The sequence below is a fragment of the Phalaenopsis equestris genome, unplaced genomic scaffold (genome assembly GCF_001263595.1).
Source record: "Phalaenopsis equestris unplaced genomic scaffold, ASM126359v1 Scaffold000002, whole genome shotgun sequence".
In the NCBI taxonomy this organism is placed as follows: Eukaryota; Viridiplantae; Streptophyta; class Magnoliopsida; order Asparagales; family Orchidaceae; genus Phalaenopsis; species Phalaenopsis equestris.
Window position 1 is genome coordinate 70,964,577 of NW_018164444.1, and position 16,695 is coordinate 70,981,271.

Consider the following 16,695-nt stretch of genomic DNA (forward strand, 5'->3'; position numbering starts at 1 on the left):
GGGGGGGTAATTTAGACTTGCAAAGAACTAATTTTAGAATAATTATTTGTGCTATGAAAAACATGAGATAAAAAGGGCTATAAAATAAAGAAAACAAGACAAGATCAATAATTCGAATACAATAATTTCTTTGCGTTAAATAATGTAAATTTAAATATATATATGAAGATTTATACATATTGGATTCAATAATTCACCAACAAACAAGAGTGAAATTCAAAAAAATATTTATGAAGAGTTTATCATGAACTAGGAAGCCCATTGACAAATATAAGAAATATTTTATAGAACATATAGAAATTCAGTGAATAACTAATTAGATGCAAATAATATAATTTAATTTCTTAAATTTTAAGACGCTTTAATCCCTACCGAATCTACAATAAGAATATGAGCAGGCTAAAGGTAATCTTTAAAAAAAAAATACAAAATGAGTTTTTATTTTTATTTTTATTTTTTATTTTTTTTTGCGCATGTCTTAAAGTTAAAATATTCACACTCTAAAATTATAAATGATTTCATGACTTATAAGTTTTAAGGTAGTGTTTAAATTTGATTCAACACTATAAGATTTGTACAAGCGCGACAAGATTCGTTCAAGTAGTAGTGCAAGTACTTTAACTTATGCACATGCATTTTAACAAAAAATAAATGGAACCAATAAATTTCAATGATTTCAAGGCTTGCTTTTGTATTTGAAGTTTTTTTATTCTTTTTCTTCTATTTATTGCCTTAAAATGTAAGCACGTATTTTTAAACATATGCAATGCATCTTATGAATGCATCAAGCATCATTTTATATTTCGAAAAGCATAACATATTATGTAATTGCATCATATAACTGTGCCAAGTTTCATGTAAAAATGTATAGTATGAGTACGTTGAAATATGTGACAATCTTTTAGAATTATTAAACAACCTGTGTTCCAACCAAACACACCAAACATTTTAAGTGTACTGCATGAGAAAGCTATGCAGATGAAAATTAAGCTTTCACTTGAATTGTTCTTGCTTTGAGATGTGCATTCAAATCTTATTCTTGAATAGATTACGATTATTTTAAAAATTACAAACCCTTATAGTTTAAAGTGAAACTAAATATAATTTAATTTAGGATTATTTTAGAGGGATTACTTTATCTATATAATAGAATCACAATTCAAAAATTAATTAGTCTGACCGTCTTCCTCACGTGGACGTAAATCGATGATTCTGGTGTTGTTAATAATATCCAAATAACAAGTATAAATCTCGAGGCATAAAATAACAAACCAAAATAAGTAGTCAAAATTTTTAATATATCAAATGCTAAACTTCGATGATAGGGCTGTGTTGGGAGGGATAATGTATCAAATTTTGAAATCAAAGTTTTTAAACTAACAAACCAAAATAGTCAAGTAAAATTTGTTCACCTTTTGCAAAAGTTTTTGATAATGAATTTTTTTATTAATCTCATTTTGTAAAGAAAAATTTAAAATTAAATATATTTTGATGTTCACACTTAAAACATATCTACACTAGTAAGTACGTGGCTCGGGTTCTCTATATGTTGGTTTGTCGTAGAGACTTCATAAAATATAGTGATTACGACTATAGCCCTCTGACTTTCTATCCAAATGATACCATCAAAGCACAATTACGACTATAATTTGTATTTTTTCCATTGACTTTCTATCCTATGAGCTGTGTAGCATAATGATATGTTGATAGATACAAAACCATTTGTCACTTAAAGTCTACTTAGATTTTTCTTTTTAGACAAATATTCACCCCATATTTATGACATCTATTTTGACCATGAAACTCATGATTGCTGACAAAGATTTTTTGGTCAGAATAGATATTTTATTACCTCGTCTGATTAAGTAGATCAGGTACCATACGGCTCGAGACGATGAAACTATAGACTCTTGATCGAGTTTGTCTTCATTTTACCACCATCGCTTTAATCTCACAGTGACAAAATCTTATAACCTAAAATCTAAGTTTGCTGCTACTATATATTGAATATTCAATGCTTAATGATTTGCCTTAATCAAAAGTTCTCTTCTATTATTGAGAGTGATAATTGACCATAAAGGCTTGTGCTTATTGGAAAACCTCGAACCTCAGATCTTAAAGTCCTCGCAAAATAAGAGCAAACTTTTGGGTTATGTCTTATCCATTGTTTCATCTGCCCTTTGAAAATTTAACCTTGAATAATAAACACAAAACTCTCAATGAGAGTTCCAGGCGCAAATTTTCAGAGCCCACACTAAACAATGATATTTTTTATTTATTTATTTTCTTATGTTGCTCTTATGCCATGCATACAAAAGGTTTTGTTTTGGTGGAAATTACCTCATTTAATATTTTTATTAAAATGCTTATTCCAAATTGGATAATTTGAGGACGGTCAGGTTTGAGCATATGTGCTAGTTTGCCTGAATATAGTTTGAGAGTTTAATGGGGGTTTTATCATCAACAACGTATTTAATATCCTTCTCAATTGATATAGGTTTTTTTTGGTAGACCTGACATATAGTTTTGTCATGTACGGTATTTAGTGTTATTGTGTGGTTCAAAGCCTAAATATAGGATGCAAGTGCATTTTACAATTAAAAATTTTTTCAAGTGATGTGATATTGTTATATTTTTGAAATTTTATTTGAAATCTGTGAGTTCTCTTTATACAACAGTCTCTTCTGGCTTCTTACCTGCTGTAATTTTCTTATTTTTATTAAACTATTCATTGCATGGTTATCACTTTGGTCAGGTGCATCGTGTTTTGATAGATATAGTTTCTGCAGCTGCAAATTCTACTCCGGGACTTGGACTATATGCTCCATTTAAGCGTGAGGTTGTTATAGTGTCATCATCAACTCTTTCAATTTTGTTGCAAACAATGCTTTTATGTCCTGATTGTCTAATATATATTATTCTTTTTCAAGGTTATTGCAATTGCTTCAAATGCTTTAGAAAATTTTAGAAGTGAGGCAAAAAAGATGGTTGTTGCGCTAATTGACATGGAGCGTGCTTTTGTTCCTCCCCAGCACTTTATCCGCTTAGTGCAAAGAAGGTTTGCTTATATGCTTATTATTATTTTTGCTCTCAGGAGTGCACATTTTTTACGCTGTCACCTTTTTGGTTATTTTATTCTTTTGATAGCTTTAATTATTTTATTAAAAGATAAAGATTTTTTTTCCACTAGATACTGTTTGGTTATTCATAGTGCTCTAGGTGCAAAAAGGTTTGCTGTGAGAAGTCAGAATTTGACTATCACACTCCAAAGAAATGACTCAAATTACTAGTTAGAAGAGGATTAGTGGTTTTTTTTTCATGTTATGGAGCCCTCCTTTTACATGCATCTATCATTTACATGATTAGTCCTATATGTATATGTTTTGAAGGCTTATAAAAGTTCCCCGAACAATTTTTGTCTGGAGGGGTGTGCATTATTTAGTTTAAACCGAATAACCGAACCAACACAGTCAATTTGGTTGATTTGGTTTGGTTTTAAAAAAAGAATGATTATTGTTTTAAAAATATTGAAGTTTGATTTTTGGTTTACACTTCAAATTTAGTTTTTATTGAACCGATGAACAAAAAATCAACTTTTCTAGCTAAATCTTCCTTGAAATGTTCAGAAGTAATCTTTCTAGTGATCAACATTACATAATCCTTGCGTAATAATCTTCATTTTCTCTCGTTATCATCATATTTTTTTACCTTAAAACTATATTTCGGTTTAGGTTAAACCGAACCATTTAAACCGAATTAAACTGTGGTTTGATGGTTCAGTTTTATCAAAATTTTACTTGGTTCAGTACTTTGGATTTTGAATTTCAGTTGAAGTCGGTTTATGCAATTTGAAAACCGAACAATCCAAACTGGCTAAATGCTCACCTTTATTTAGAAGGTAGGGATGGATATGAAGAGGGAGGAAACAAGAGAGGGAGTAGGGGAAGATGGTTGAATCAATTAAAATGTTTTCTTAGAGAGTAGACTTGTATTCTTTTTTCTATTCAGTAAACAAAAAGAGTTACTGATGCAGGGCGTGGTTTTCCACGATACTGCGATCCCACATTATCGGCTCTCATGATTGCGGGAGTTCTGTGGACCGAACGACCAAACCAACACACTTTTTGTTATTGTATTTTAGTTCGTTTCCTTTATTTTCAGCAAGTTTCTTCATTTGCTCATTTCTTTTTTATCCATTCCTATTTTTCTAGTTTATAATTAGGTTATTCTCACTTACAGAACCTTTATGTATGTTGTATTATGGATCTGAACGTCTTTAATTTATTGTTTGTCTGCTATTTTCGACTAAATAACTGTCAACGCTACTTCGCTTCGACTGTTTACATTAGGAACAATCCTTTTTTCCTCTCCATGGATGTTGTATCATCACTATTCGTGCCAATTATTAGCTATCATCCATCATCCCATTGTCGGTATCAGTCCTACGACGTTCCTAAAGCATTTTTATCTATCTCATTTAGGAACTCTAGAGTGGTGTGATTTGGTATTAGAACTATCCAAATTCTCGGTTGGAACAATGAGACGCTATTCCGTCAAGGAGAAACCCTCAATGGGGTGCTCAAGAAATTACCAGAGGGCATATAGCGGGAAATCATTCAATTACAACAGAGACTTACTTCATTCAATTACAACAGAGACTTACTGATTTTGAAAGAAGGCATCATGAGGAAGTCACCCATAGCAACAACGATGACCACCCAGATGAAGGAGATGAAGAAAACATTTTGCACTAAGTTTCAAATGTCGAAGAGCCAATACCATGTCAATTCAATATTGGTTAAGAGAGAGAGAGTGATTTTTTACTCAAGGTAGACCTACCGAACTTTGATAGCCGCATGAACCCGAGTGAGTTTATTGAATGACTCCAAATAGTGGAATGATTCTTCAAATACAAGGACGTCCCTCCTTATAAAAGGGTAAATCTGGTCGTTATCTAGTTTGAGAAAAGTGTCTTTATGGTGGGAAAACTTAAAACACCTACGCCAGTGAGGTAAAAAACAAAATCATTACCCGATCAAAGGTGAATAGGGAGATGCAACATATCTACCAATGCATTATAGACAGGATTTGTTTTTGAGGCTTTATCATTTATTGCAGAAAAATCTTTCAGTAGAAGAGTGCACTGCTATATTTGAGCAAATTGTGTTGAAGTGTGAACTTGTCTAGTCCGAGGAGAGCACCATAGCCCAATATCGGGGGGAGGGGGGAGGGGTTGTTGAGATAGTCTATTGCCCTATTGGACTTGATCAGATATTCAAATATTAGCCTTGAAGGTGGAGTGATGACATCATAATATCAGGTCCTCACCACCTTACAAATTGGACTCAGCTTTCAAATCAAGTAGAAATGCACACCGTCCATACTACTTAGACCTGCTACTTGTGAAGAAAAGTCAACACAGGAGGAAAAGTAGACTGGCCAGACCAGCACGACCATGATATTTCTAGCTAGAAAATATTTCAATTGTCATGTATATGAGCACATTGCATTCAACTGTTCAAACATGACGGTGATTTCTTTTACCGGGCAGTGTGTGGTGGAGAGTGAAGACCTCGAGGAGGAGAATGGAGTGGAGTACCAGCTACCTACAGATGACAGTGAAATTTATGTTTCGATGGGTTCTCCAGACCAAGCCAAACAGGGATTAGCAATGGCCTCGGGCATAACATCTTTCCTACTCATTCTATTGTAAAGGGGAAGATGTGCAACCTTATCATAGATGGAAGTAGTTGTGAAAATGTGGTTTCTACACAGATGATGGATAAATTGAGCTGCTACATATAAGCATTCACAACCATACTCTTTTATTTGGTTGAAGAAGAGAAACGAGATTTGTGTTTTTCAATTGCTGCAAGCGGACCATAATAATACGATAGATGTACATTTCATGATGGCCAAAAAAATACCTAACATTTAATAAGGATGGGCAACACATTCTCCTTTTGTTATTGAATGAGTTAGTGGTGATGAGCACTTAGATAGAGATTAGAGCCATCATTTATCGTTTTACCTTTTTATGGGCAATAAGAGAGGCACCCGTAGGATTGGCTTTGGTAATGCTAGAAGGCAATGAGGTGGAGGAACCAATACCTGAAGTAATTTAATCATTACTAGAGGATTTTCAAGATGTCTTGATGGACAACATGTCACTTGGTTTTTCACCTTTTCGGACATTCAACCTGCTATAAACTTTATCTCAGGATTAGTCCTTCCCAACCGATTGGCCTATCGGATGCGATCAACATAGTATGAGGAGCTACTGAAGCAGGTTGAGGACTTGATAGCTTGAAGATTTGTTATCAAGAGCACCAATCCAGATGTTGTGTCAGCTTTGATTTTGCCAAAAAAAAAAATATGGATCACGGCGCATGTGCATGAACAACAATTGTGAACAAGGCCACAATCAAGTAAAGATTTTTTATTCCTACATTGGACAGCTTGATTGATCGATTGTATGGTGTTTTCTCCATGGTTGATTTGCGCATTGGCTAGCACCAGCTTAGAATGAGACTAGAGGATGAGTGGAAAACAACGTTTAAGAACCGAGGTGGATTGTGCGAGTGGAAACTCATGCCCTTTGGGCTATTCAACGCCCCGAGTATTTTCATGCATTTGATAAACCAAGTTATTCAAGCCTTCAAAAATGTGTGGTTGTGTACTTTGATGAAATACTGATGTAAAATAGTTCAGAGGAGCACGGACAGCATTTGTGCTAAGTTTTTGAGGTTCTTCGGACATAACAACTATATGGTCATCCAAAGAAGTGTTATTTTCATACACGACTGATGTGCTTTTTAGGATTCATTTTTTCAGCTATTAGAATTGAGATAGGCCCAATTAAAATCGAGGCTATTGTAGCATGGCCTAGGCCCTAGTTATTTACTCAAGTATGTCGGTTTCTTGGTCTCTTCTTTTTACAATCGTTTATCCGAAATTTTAGCTTGATTGCAACCCCTTCCACAGAGATTCTCAAGTCAGATAAATTTGCGTGGTCAAGTCATGCTCAAGCTATTTTTTATGCTTTGAAAAGACTGGTATTCGGGCCCCCATTCGTGCAATTCCAGATTTCCATCAAGTGTTCGAGGTAGAGTGTGATGCCTCTAATATGGGAATGGAGCTATGATAAGTCAAGAAAGTCATTTCATTGCTTTCCTTATTAAAAATTTAAGTGATTCAAGGAGAAAGTACTCTACATATGATAAGTTTTATGCTATTGTGTGATTATCGAGTTGCTAGAGTCATTACATGTTGTCAAATAAATTTACTCTCTACACTGATCATGAAACGCTGAGATTAGGGCTGTCGAATTCAGTTTGCGAGTCGGGTTTGAGTTTGACGCGAAACAGCTTGACCCGACCTTGACCCAAAGATTAAATGGGTCGAAAAGTTCAACCCAGAAGTGGACTTGAATCTCGTATAACCCGTTTAACATAAGGAATAACAACTATTCTGGTCATAAACAATCTCGAGTCAATTCAGATTGGCGGGTTGATTTCAAGTCAATTTAGGGTTGACAGGTCAATTTCAAATCATTTACGGTTTTGTGAGTCAACCTAAACCAGTCCCAAGAAATTAAACGGGTTATGATTTTTAACCCAAACTTGACCCAAAATTTTGTCGGGTCAACCCAAATCTTGATTTTTCAAGTCAAGTTTTGGGTCGAATTGGCATGTCAGATCAATTTTTGCCACTTATATCTAAGATTCTTGAATAATCATAATAAGTTAAAGGATAGACATACCTTATGGATGGAGTTTTTTCCTTATTCTATTTTTTACTCAAACATAAAGCATGGAGTTAGAATAAAGTAGTTGATGCACTAAGTCGTTGCCACTTATACTCACTATGATGTACTATAAGGTCGTTAATTTTGAGGTATTCAAGGATTTGTATGCGATTGATGAGGACTTTTAGAATATCTGGATTTGGTGTTAACTTATTCTTACAAAATAGATTGTGCATTCCTTGAAGTTCACTGAGGAAGCGTATTTTATAGAAGTGTCAGTGGGGAAATTGTGAGACATTTTGGCAGAGGCAAGACCCTCTCCTTAAAGAAAAAGAATTTTTACTGGCACAGACTTGTATGAAATGTTGAGAGACGTCAGACAATGCAGGGTATGCCACTTGGCTAAGGCTTAGGGGCAGAACATAGGTTTTACACTCCCCTTGTTCTAGAAGCACCTTGGTTGGAAGTGAGCATGGACTTTGTGGTAGGCTTAACTTGGACATAGCAGGGTAAGGATTCAAACATGACTGTGGTAGGTTGTTTTTCCAGGATGACACATTTTGTTCCTTGCCTTAAGATGATGGATGCATCACATATTGTCGATTTATACTTTAAGGAGAGAGTTCATCTTCATGGTATACCCCAGATCATTATATCAGAGGAATGTGAAATTGCTTAGCCACCTTTGGAGGATTTTATGGGATAAGTTGGGTACAAAGCTTCAGTTCAGTTCATCAGCTCACCCCCAGACAGATGGGCAGACAAAAGTTAACCATATTTTGGGAAAATTTCTTAGTTGTTTTGTCAGAAAGAACATCAAATTGTGGGATTTAGTTCTTCCTTAGGTGGAGTTTTTCTATAATTGTTCTTCTAGTTAGTCCATAGGTAACAACTTCTTTGAGATTGTATATGGGCGGAGTTATCCTTCTACTATCAACTACTGAGCTTACCACTGATGTTGAGAGTCGAGTCTAGGACATTCAGATCCTATACAAGCAAATTGGTAAGGAAATTGTTAAGCAAAACTCTAAGTATCATAAACATGCTAACAAGTCAAGACTGTGGTTTTCAAGGAAGCTGAAATGGTATGGATTAGGCTAAAGAAGGAACAATTTCCTGTAGCTTCATTTCGAAAGCTCAAACCTGGGGTTGATGGTCCATTTAAAATTGTTAAGTAGACACTAACAATGCGTACAAGATTGATCTACCGAGATTTTACAATATTTTAGCTACTTCAAATATTGTTGGCTTATCACCGTATTATGAGGGTCTGGATATCTCTGGAGGCGAGGACGAAACTCCTCATACTCTGCTAGAGTAACGCGGGATGCGGTTTCCCATGATAATGTGATCCCAGGGTATCGTCTTCCACGATCATGGGAGTCCACTTAACCATACAATCGAACCAACACCCTTTCATTATTTTATTTTATTTCCTTTCCTTTTTTATGCAAGTTTCTTCTTTTGCTCATTTCCTTTCTTATCCTTTCCTATATTTATAGTTTCTAATTAGGTTATTCTCTCTTAGCTGACCTTTATATGTTTTGTATTATGGGTTTGAATTTGGTTTAGCATGTCTTACGTATTTTGAGAGTTATTCTCTATTTTCTTCCTCTCCGGAGTGTGCGGCCTGTTCCTTGCGCAAGTGGTGTGCCTGTAGCTTGCTGAGAAATGGTTGGTGGATCCCCCACGTCGTCCGCACCTTGCCGATTAACCATTAATCTGCTGTTTTTAGCGGAACAATTGTCGACTCCGCTTTCCTCCAATTGTTTACAGTAGGAACCAACCTTTGTTTTCCTCTTCTGGGATGCCGTACCATGTCCGTTCACACCAATTATCAGCCGCCATCCATCATCTCACTCCTGGCATTAATCCTACGATGTTCCTTAAACATTTTTGTGTTCTATCTCACCTTAACTCTAGAACGGTGTCAGTTATGTCAGTGCTCTGCCTAGACGTCTCTTTAGATGACTCTCTTATATGCAACTATGGTTCTCAAGAGGCTAAATCCCTCACTGCATTTTTAGAAATGGTATTTTTGGAGATGCGTGATATTATATGGAATGAGGAGGTTGCTATTAAGAGAGGTTTACATGCTTTTTCTATCATTTCGAAAGTAGCAAAAGACGGAAGCATGCTTGCTTAATAATTATTGCAGAGGCACGAGGGAGAGTCACCTGGCAATGTTTGTTGAGAGATGGAAGTATATTGTATGCTAGTTGTTGTAGAAGCTCCAAGGAGTGCCCACTAATCAATTGTTGGGAGGTTAATGGATGCTTGTTAGGACGTGATTTGTTGGAGTTTTGCTCGTGGGTGCTGTAAAGGATGCGGAAAGTAAGTGGTCACTGTTTGTGGAATATAGTTGCTTTTTTCCCTTTTTGTTTGGTATGTTCTAACTAAATGTTGCTCCGGGCCTGCCATAGGGAAAAAATTTGCGTGCGATAGACGTACGCAGCGCTGCTTACGATATTTGGGTTATACCGAGGTTACTGGGTTATACCGAGGGTACAAAGGGGTTACATCCGCGGATAACCCATTGTAACCTCCCTGTAACTTTCTGTAACCTATTTATACCCTAAAATAAGTTTTGCGCTTTTGTTATCATATATTAAGAGGTTACACGTAAGTTACAGGGAGGTTATAGGGAGATTACAAAGGCTTATACCGTGGATGTAACCCCCTTGTACCATCGGTATACCCCAATATCGCACGCAGCGTTGTGTACGTCTATCGCACACAAACTTTTTCCTTATCATTCAACAGGTCCACATCCTCATGCATAATCGGCTAAATATCTTTGGAGTTTAGTGCTCCTACGCTTTTGCATGCTATAATCTAAGGCCATTATGAACAACATAAGAGGGCCAAGTCCATTTGATTTGTTTGATTTGCATCTCCTTGTAGTTGAGAGAAACTTTATTAGCTCGGTGTTGCCTGGACCTCCTGTGGGAGACCTCTGTGGTGGCCTTTTGATGCTTGTCAGGGGTTTCTTCTTAAGAACATCCATAGTTTCAAGGGCATCCTTCAAGGGCCAACAACATAACAGGTCCAAAGTGGATTTAAGAAAACAAAACATTAGAGGGATTACCCTTGTAATTCTTAAAAATGTTCTAAAAAATTCACTGATATTGATTAACCTTATAACCTGGGGTCGGATCAGGTGGGAAAAAATGTTTTAGCCTCCAAAGAGATAGTATTAGTTCCTTAATAGCCTTTTTCACCTTGAGTCCCGGTGACATTGCACCGACATTGATCTAAGAGCACGCTTTAGCTTGGTGGGGATCTCCCAATCAACCCCATACATAATGAAGAACATCTTCTTCAGGTGATGAATGGTGCATTAAGGTTTCCACAAGGTTATACTAAAATTCAACTGGTTGGTAAACCTACCCATTTCTAGTTAGCTCAGTTGAAAAAAGATGAGTAAGAGGTGCATTGAATCTGAAAATTTTTGCAGGTTATAAAATGTAAATGCAAACATAATGATGAAGACAATTAAAGGGATTGGGCCACATCAACAAAAAGTGAATTAGAACATTATTGAGTGACACCAACAATGGGTCCATCAAATCTTTTCTTTTCCTCATGTTTATGAAGTAGAATGGAGAAAGAATATATAGACGGGTAAAATGGAAGGTCTGATGGTAGAAGAGCTGTGAGCTTGGAAAAAAAGCAATCAAAGATGAAGGATAGGGAATCATCTTTTCGTGAGAAGGTGAGAGGATAGCATTGTAGCTTCCTGCCATACATTGATTCTATAAATATTAACATTGAAAATTTTTTCAACAAATGAGGTGGTTGTGTGATCACTTAACAACAAGTTAGTTATATGATGTTTTGGATTTCAAAATATGATATATTCTTTGAGTGGGGGTTTCACATTCAGTGATGGCTGACAATGCCTAAGATTCAATTTGTTATTATTTGAGAACATCTATATTGAGAATATATAACACAAAATGTGGAATAATTAGCCGAAGTGTAATTCGAGGGTACTGAGTCCCAGTTTGACCTTGGATTCTATCTTATGCCTAATCATCCTTATCCCTAGAATTACTAGGAAGATAAGCACGACTTAACTAAGCAAAAAAATGCCAATTTTTAGGATTAGTTATAGCTATGATCGCAAAATATTGTCTGTTGTTTAACTTAGTTCATACATTAAATAAAAGATGCTTAAGGAAATATGATTGACAAACTTCAAATAAAGTTATTTTTATTAAATAATATGACATTACAAGGGATCTTATCGCAATTAGCTAACTCCATATTGACTAATGCCTTCTTATTTTAGGTATTTAGTCTTCTTCTTTCTGATCACTTAGTAATATTATAGCTAGAATACTTGTCAGTTGTTTCTCATTTACTTTTTTGTCGTTTGGAGATGACTAGGGTTTTTAGGATGCAAAAGGTGTCCTATATGTTGTTTCAAAAGTTATTTATAGATATTCATAGAGCTACAAGTGGGGTTTTTAGGATGCAAAAGGTGTCCTATATGTTACAAAAGTTATTTATAGATATTCATAGAGCTACAAGTTCTTGGGAGTGATACCGGAGCTAAATCAAACTACGGTGACGAAAGACATATTATTAAGAAAAATATTGGATGATACAATCATGACTCGAAACAATAAAGAAAACAAGATAATGAAGATAAGACTAACACGATCCTACTATGACTTGGGGAGGGTATTCGTAGACGTCAGTTGTGAGAGGGAATGGTTGATGACTGTAGGTGGAGGGAGCAGCGGGTGCGGGTGTTGAAGACGTAGGGCAGCAGGGGCTATGATGTCGACGGGGCAACAGGTGTTGGTGATTGCTTGAGGCTCGAAGTAGAGCTGCAAGTGTCGGTGGACTGCAATAAAGGAGGTCGGAGAAGGCAACAGGTACGGCTGGCTACCCAGAAGGCCTGGAGATGGCTGGCGGACGTTGGATGTGCCGGGAGGAGTCGATGTCCACCGGGAGGCGTTGGAGACAGAGGGCAGCAGTGGAGCAGATGTTGGAAGTGGCGGATGGGTCGTTGAGAGATCTTGGAGAAGTCAACATGCGGCAGGGAGGTGCCCACAATTAGCTATGAGGGCAGGAATGGAGGTTGCGGCCCGCGGGAGGTGCAGACAGAAGCCTGTGGCTGGATAGAAGTGCTGGAAGGTGACAGAGGAAATCTTGAAGTGCAAGCGGTTATCACAACAATCTGGAATTCGCAAGAAGGAAGTAGCGAACTGTTGGCGGTGCAGGAGGAGATCGACGACAACATGGAGGTGCTGGATGGAATCTGCGGCAACTTGGAAGGGTCGAATGAGATATGCGGCAACCAGAAGCGATGGATGGAATCAGCGGCAACCTGGAAGTGCTGGAGATGATCGTTGGTAGCAAGGAAGCGGCGGAAAAGTGGAGATAATTATAACCTCAGATGAGTTACAATTGGAGCCCCTTCTCATCCTCGGATACAACCTTCAGAAGGGAAAATGCCGGCAGCGGGCTCTGTATTCAGAAAACAAATCAACAACCTCTAAACTAAGCAAACACCACCTATATATAATAGAGATTAGTAAATAGAATAGGTAAGTATTAGAATAAGAAAGAAAATAGAAAAGGAAGGACATAGAATAGACAAGAAATAGAAAAGGAGAGTGATGGAAAAGGAAGGGTAATAGGAGGGAAACTGAAAAGGAAAGGGGGGAATATGTGGGCAGCAGGTCTTGCCCATTCTGGGGGCCGGTTAGTCCAGCAAGGCTGTACCGGGCAGGGATTGGTTCAGGCAACCCCCTTCCTTGCCTTGTGTCAGGAAGGTTTGCTTATTCACTACTAGTTTTGGGCCTTTCACGGCCACTTAAGCTGCTTCATATTGCATCAATTCTATGTTGGTTAAAGATTTAGAGCATGCCTACTGTGAGCTTTAAGATATCCATGTGTTTGATCGGCTAAAGATATTTACTTGTCCTTTTCTTTATCTTGTTTGCTATAGGTAGAATTAACCTTATCTGACATATCAATTCAAGGCATTGTGAACTTTTGTTTACTGTTGTTCCTCACATTTGAGTCTATACTAGCTAGTATACCATGTGCAAAAAATAAAAGAAAAAAACTATACCGATGTTCTGCTTTTAAGTCTTTTGGTATATGCTTATATAGAATCCGCATCGGATATACTAGAGATGTTTCATTGGTATAGAATGGTTCAATGTTTTTTTAAAGCGGCATGCCAGCTAATCAAATAGTTGAGAGGATTTCTCAACATTAATCATCTTTTGATCTTTGTATCATTTGACCAGGATGGATAGGCAACGGCGTGAAGAAGAACAGAAAACTAAATCCTCTAAGAAGGTTCAGGATGCTGAGCAAGCTTTATTTGGCAGAGTGGGTATTCCTCCTCTTGGATGCATGCACTTCTATCTTCTATCCATTCATATCCTTGGACAAGCATCCATTGTTTTAGGCACTTAGTCTGCCATTAAATGCTTAGCTGCTATTCAGCTAAATAATTAGTTATATAAATTCTGGTTTACTGTGTTTTCAGTGGTTAGTTATAAAGTTGATCTTTTGCTAGGCTACAAGTCCTCTACCAGATTCCCAACAATCCGGTGGCAACTTGAAGTCCATGAAAGATAAATCCAGTTCTGACAAAAATAAAGACGCAAAAGAAAAATCAAGTTTGCAAGTTGTTGGACCTGAAGGAGAAATAACAGCAGGCATGCTTATCTCTCACTTTAAACCTATGGCTTTGTTGAATAGATTGCATGTATTATGGCAAGCATTTTAGTGTTCTTTTATATACTTCAAGTGCAAAATTTTTTCTCCATATTGATTATTGTAATACCATGAATCCTTAAGAATGGCTTTAGAATTATCCTTAATATTCACGTTCATGTACCATTTTGGATATACCTTTACACTAAACTCACCTCTGCAAGTATTGTCAAATAAGTTCTAGACGGGTCTTTGTTTTGTGGATTTATTTAATAGTACCTACTTTAAGAGATGCATGCACAAAATGTTATGGCATGGAACAAGCAGTCGCCAAATGTCTTCTGTTCTATTTGCATCACCATATGCAGGCTTAATGATTCTATAATGGGCCAATTGTTTGACAGCCATGACATGTTTATTCTGCATTTTGGTGGCAAATGCAGTCAAATCCTCATGCACGGAATGTTGAGATGATTGAAATATCCTGCAAGGTTTTTGGATTATATGCTGCATCTTAGTAACCTTATGTAACTGATGATGTCTCAAATACAAGTGGTTTGTTAAATAAATGTCATTACTCTTCATATTCCTGAATACTTAATCTATTCCATTGAACGATTGGGGCATTTTGAACCACTGAGGCTTGAAAGTACATTTTAATTTTGAAAATGGTATAGTGATGTGCTACTCCTATATTTAAAATGCATTTATTAAAATCTGTAACTATGAACCATCCTTGAAGCATTGGCTGAATGCTTTGTATCACTATCCTTTTGGACCAATCAACAGAACGAATGCGTAGTACATGTGTTTAGTTAAAGTCATGTACTTTTATTCAATCAGTAGAGCTTTTGTTTCTTTTGGACCAATCATGCTTTTATTCACTTCCAGGATTCCTGTTGAAAAAAAGTGCAAAGACAGATGGCTGGAGCAAACGATGGTTTGTATTAAATGAAAAGAGTGGCAAGGTTAGTTGCTCTGCACACTTGCTGTGAGAAATTTATTACATAAATACTTTTTCCTTCCATTTTTTTATAGTTTGCTAAATATTGTTGTTTTAGTCTGAGAATAATTTGTGTTATTCTTGGTTTTTTATTAGCTTGGATACACTAAGAAGCAAGAGGAAGAACGTTTTCGTGGTGTCATCACTTTGGAGGTACGGTCCCTGCTTTGGATAGCCATGTTTGACTTTCAATTGGAGCAATGTGATTTTTGTTCTCGCTTTTAAAAAATAAATAGGTCTATGCTATCCAATGGTTGTCAGTTTCTTTGTCTAATTAATGATAATAGCATGATTATATTTCAAAAAATGTCAAGCATCATTATCAGCTATTAATGATGGATTTTGCCTGAATAATACCCTATTTATTGATAGTTTTCCCGGAAACCATGCAATCAAGCTTCTGCCCAAGCATGCAGCAATTCATTTTCTTGTTAAATTTGGTTTAAATTTTTTTGTTTGTTGAAGAGGTAACCATGATAAAGTTAAACTAATTGATAGACCTCTTAAATTTGATATATAATTAAATTTTAAACAAATTTACAGTTATGAATTCACATTATTCAAATCATATGAAAATTATACCAACAGTTCATTTTCTTCCAAATATTGGATCCATTTGAGGCAGCTACATCTATTTGTTAAAATAGTTACAGAATTGCTATGGGGAAAAAACAATTTCTTAAAAATTATTGTGGATGTTATTTTTTTTATGAAATAGTTGGGAAGTAGTTTTCTCACAGATACTACACTAGCAAATTTGATTTTGAAAGGTTGATCTCATTATAAAAGTTGCTAAAACCAGCGGAAAAGCTTTATCTAAATAAAATTGTTGTGACTTTATGGAAAGAAAACTATGTAAAATATGCCTCAAATAGACCCTTAAGAGTGTGATTATAATTTTGATGAAAACAATCATAAAATACACTAAGTTCCTTATAGATATATTCTCCTTTGTTAAAGCTAATATGAATGAACTTCTACCAAGAATATGCCACTTGGCAACTTTATTGTAAAGATCTTTATATGCTTTCCTTAAAAAGATATTTCTATGCTTAATTACATGTAGGAATTATATCAAGTTGAGTATGAGTGGGCCAGCATAAACAAGGATTTCAATTTCGGCTAAAGCTAAGTTGAGTCTCGTGAACAATATTCAAGCCATCTTATTAATTTTTTAAAATGTATTTTAATATTGTTCAAGATTATTTCCAAGATATAATAGGTATTTATAAAGTTATCATATATATATATATATATA

At 36.0% G+C, this 16,695-nt stretch overlaps 1 protein-coding gene across 1 annotated transcript in view; it reads left to right on the forward strand.

Moving 5' to 3' along the window:
- Positions 1-16,695, forward strand: part of LOC110039357 (dynamin-2A-like) — a 48,860-nt gene that overhangs the window by 20,569 nt on the left and 11,596 nt on the right. The window contains exons 11-16 of the mRNA XM_020744391.1: positions 2,756-2,839; positions 2,931-3,058; positions 14,020-14,104; positions 14,295-14,436; positions 15,326-15,402; positions 15,534-15,590. Of these exons, the coding sequence (XP_020600050.1) occupies positions 2,756-2,839; positions 2,931-3,058; positions 14,020-14,104; positions 14,295-14,436; positions 15,326-15,402; positions 15,534-15,590 (573 nt within the window). The remainder of the gene's footprint in view (positions 1-2,755; positions 2,840-2,930; positions 3,059-14,019; positions 14,105-14,294; positions 14,437-15,325; positions 15,403-15,533; positions 15,591-16,695) is intronic.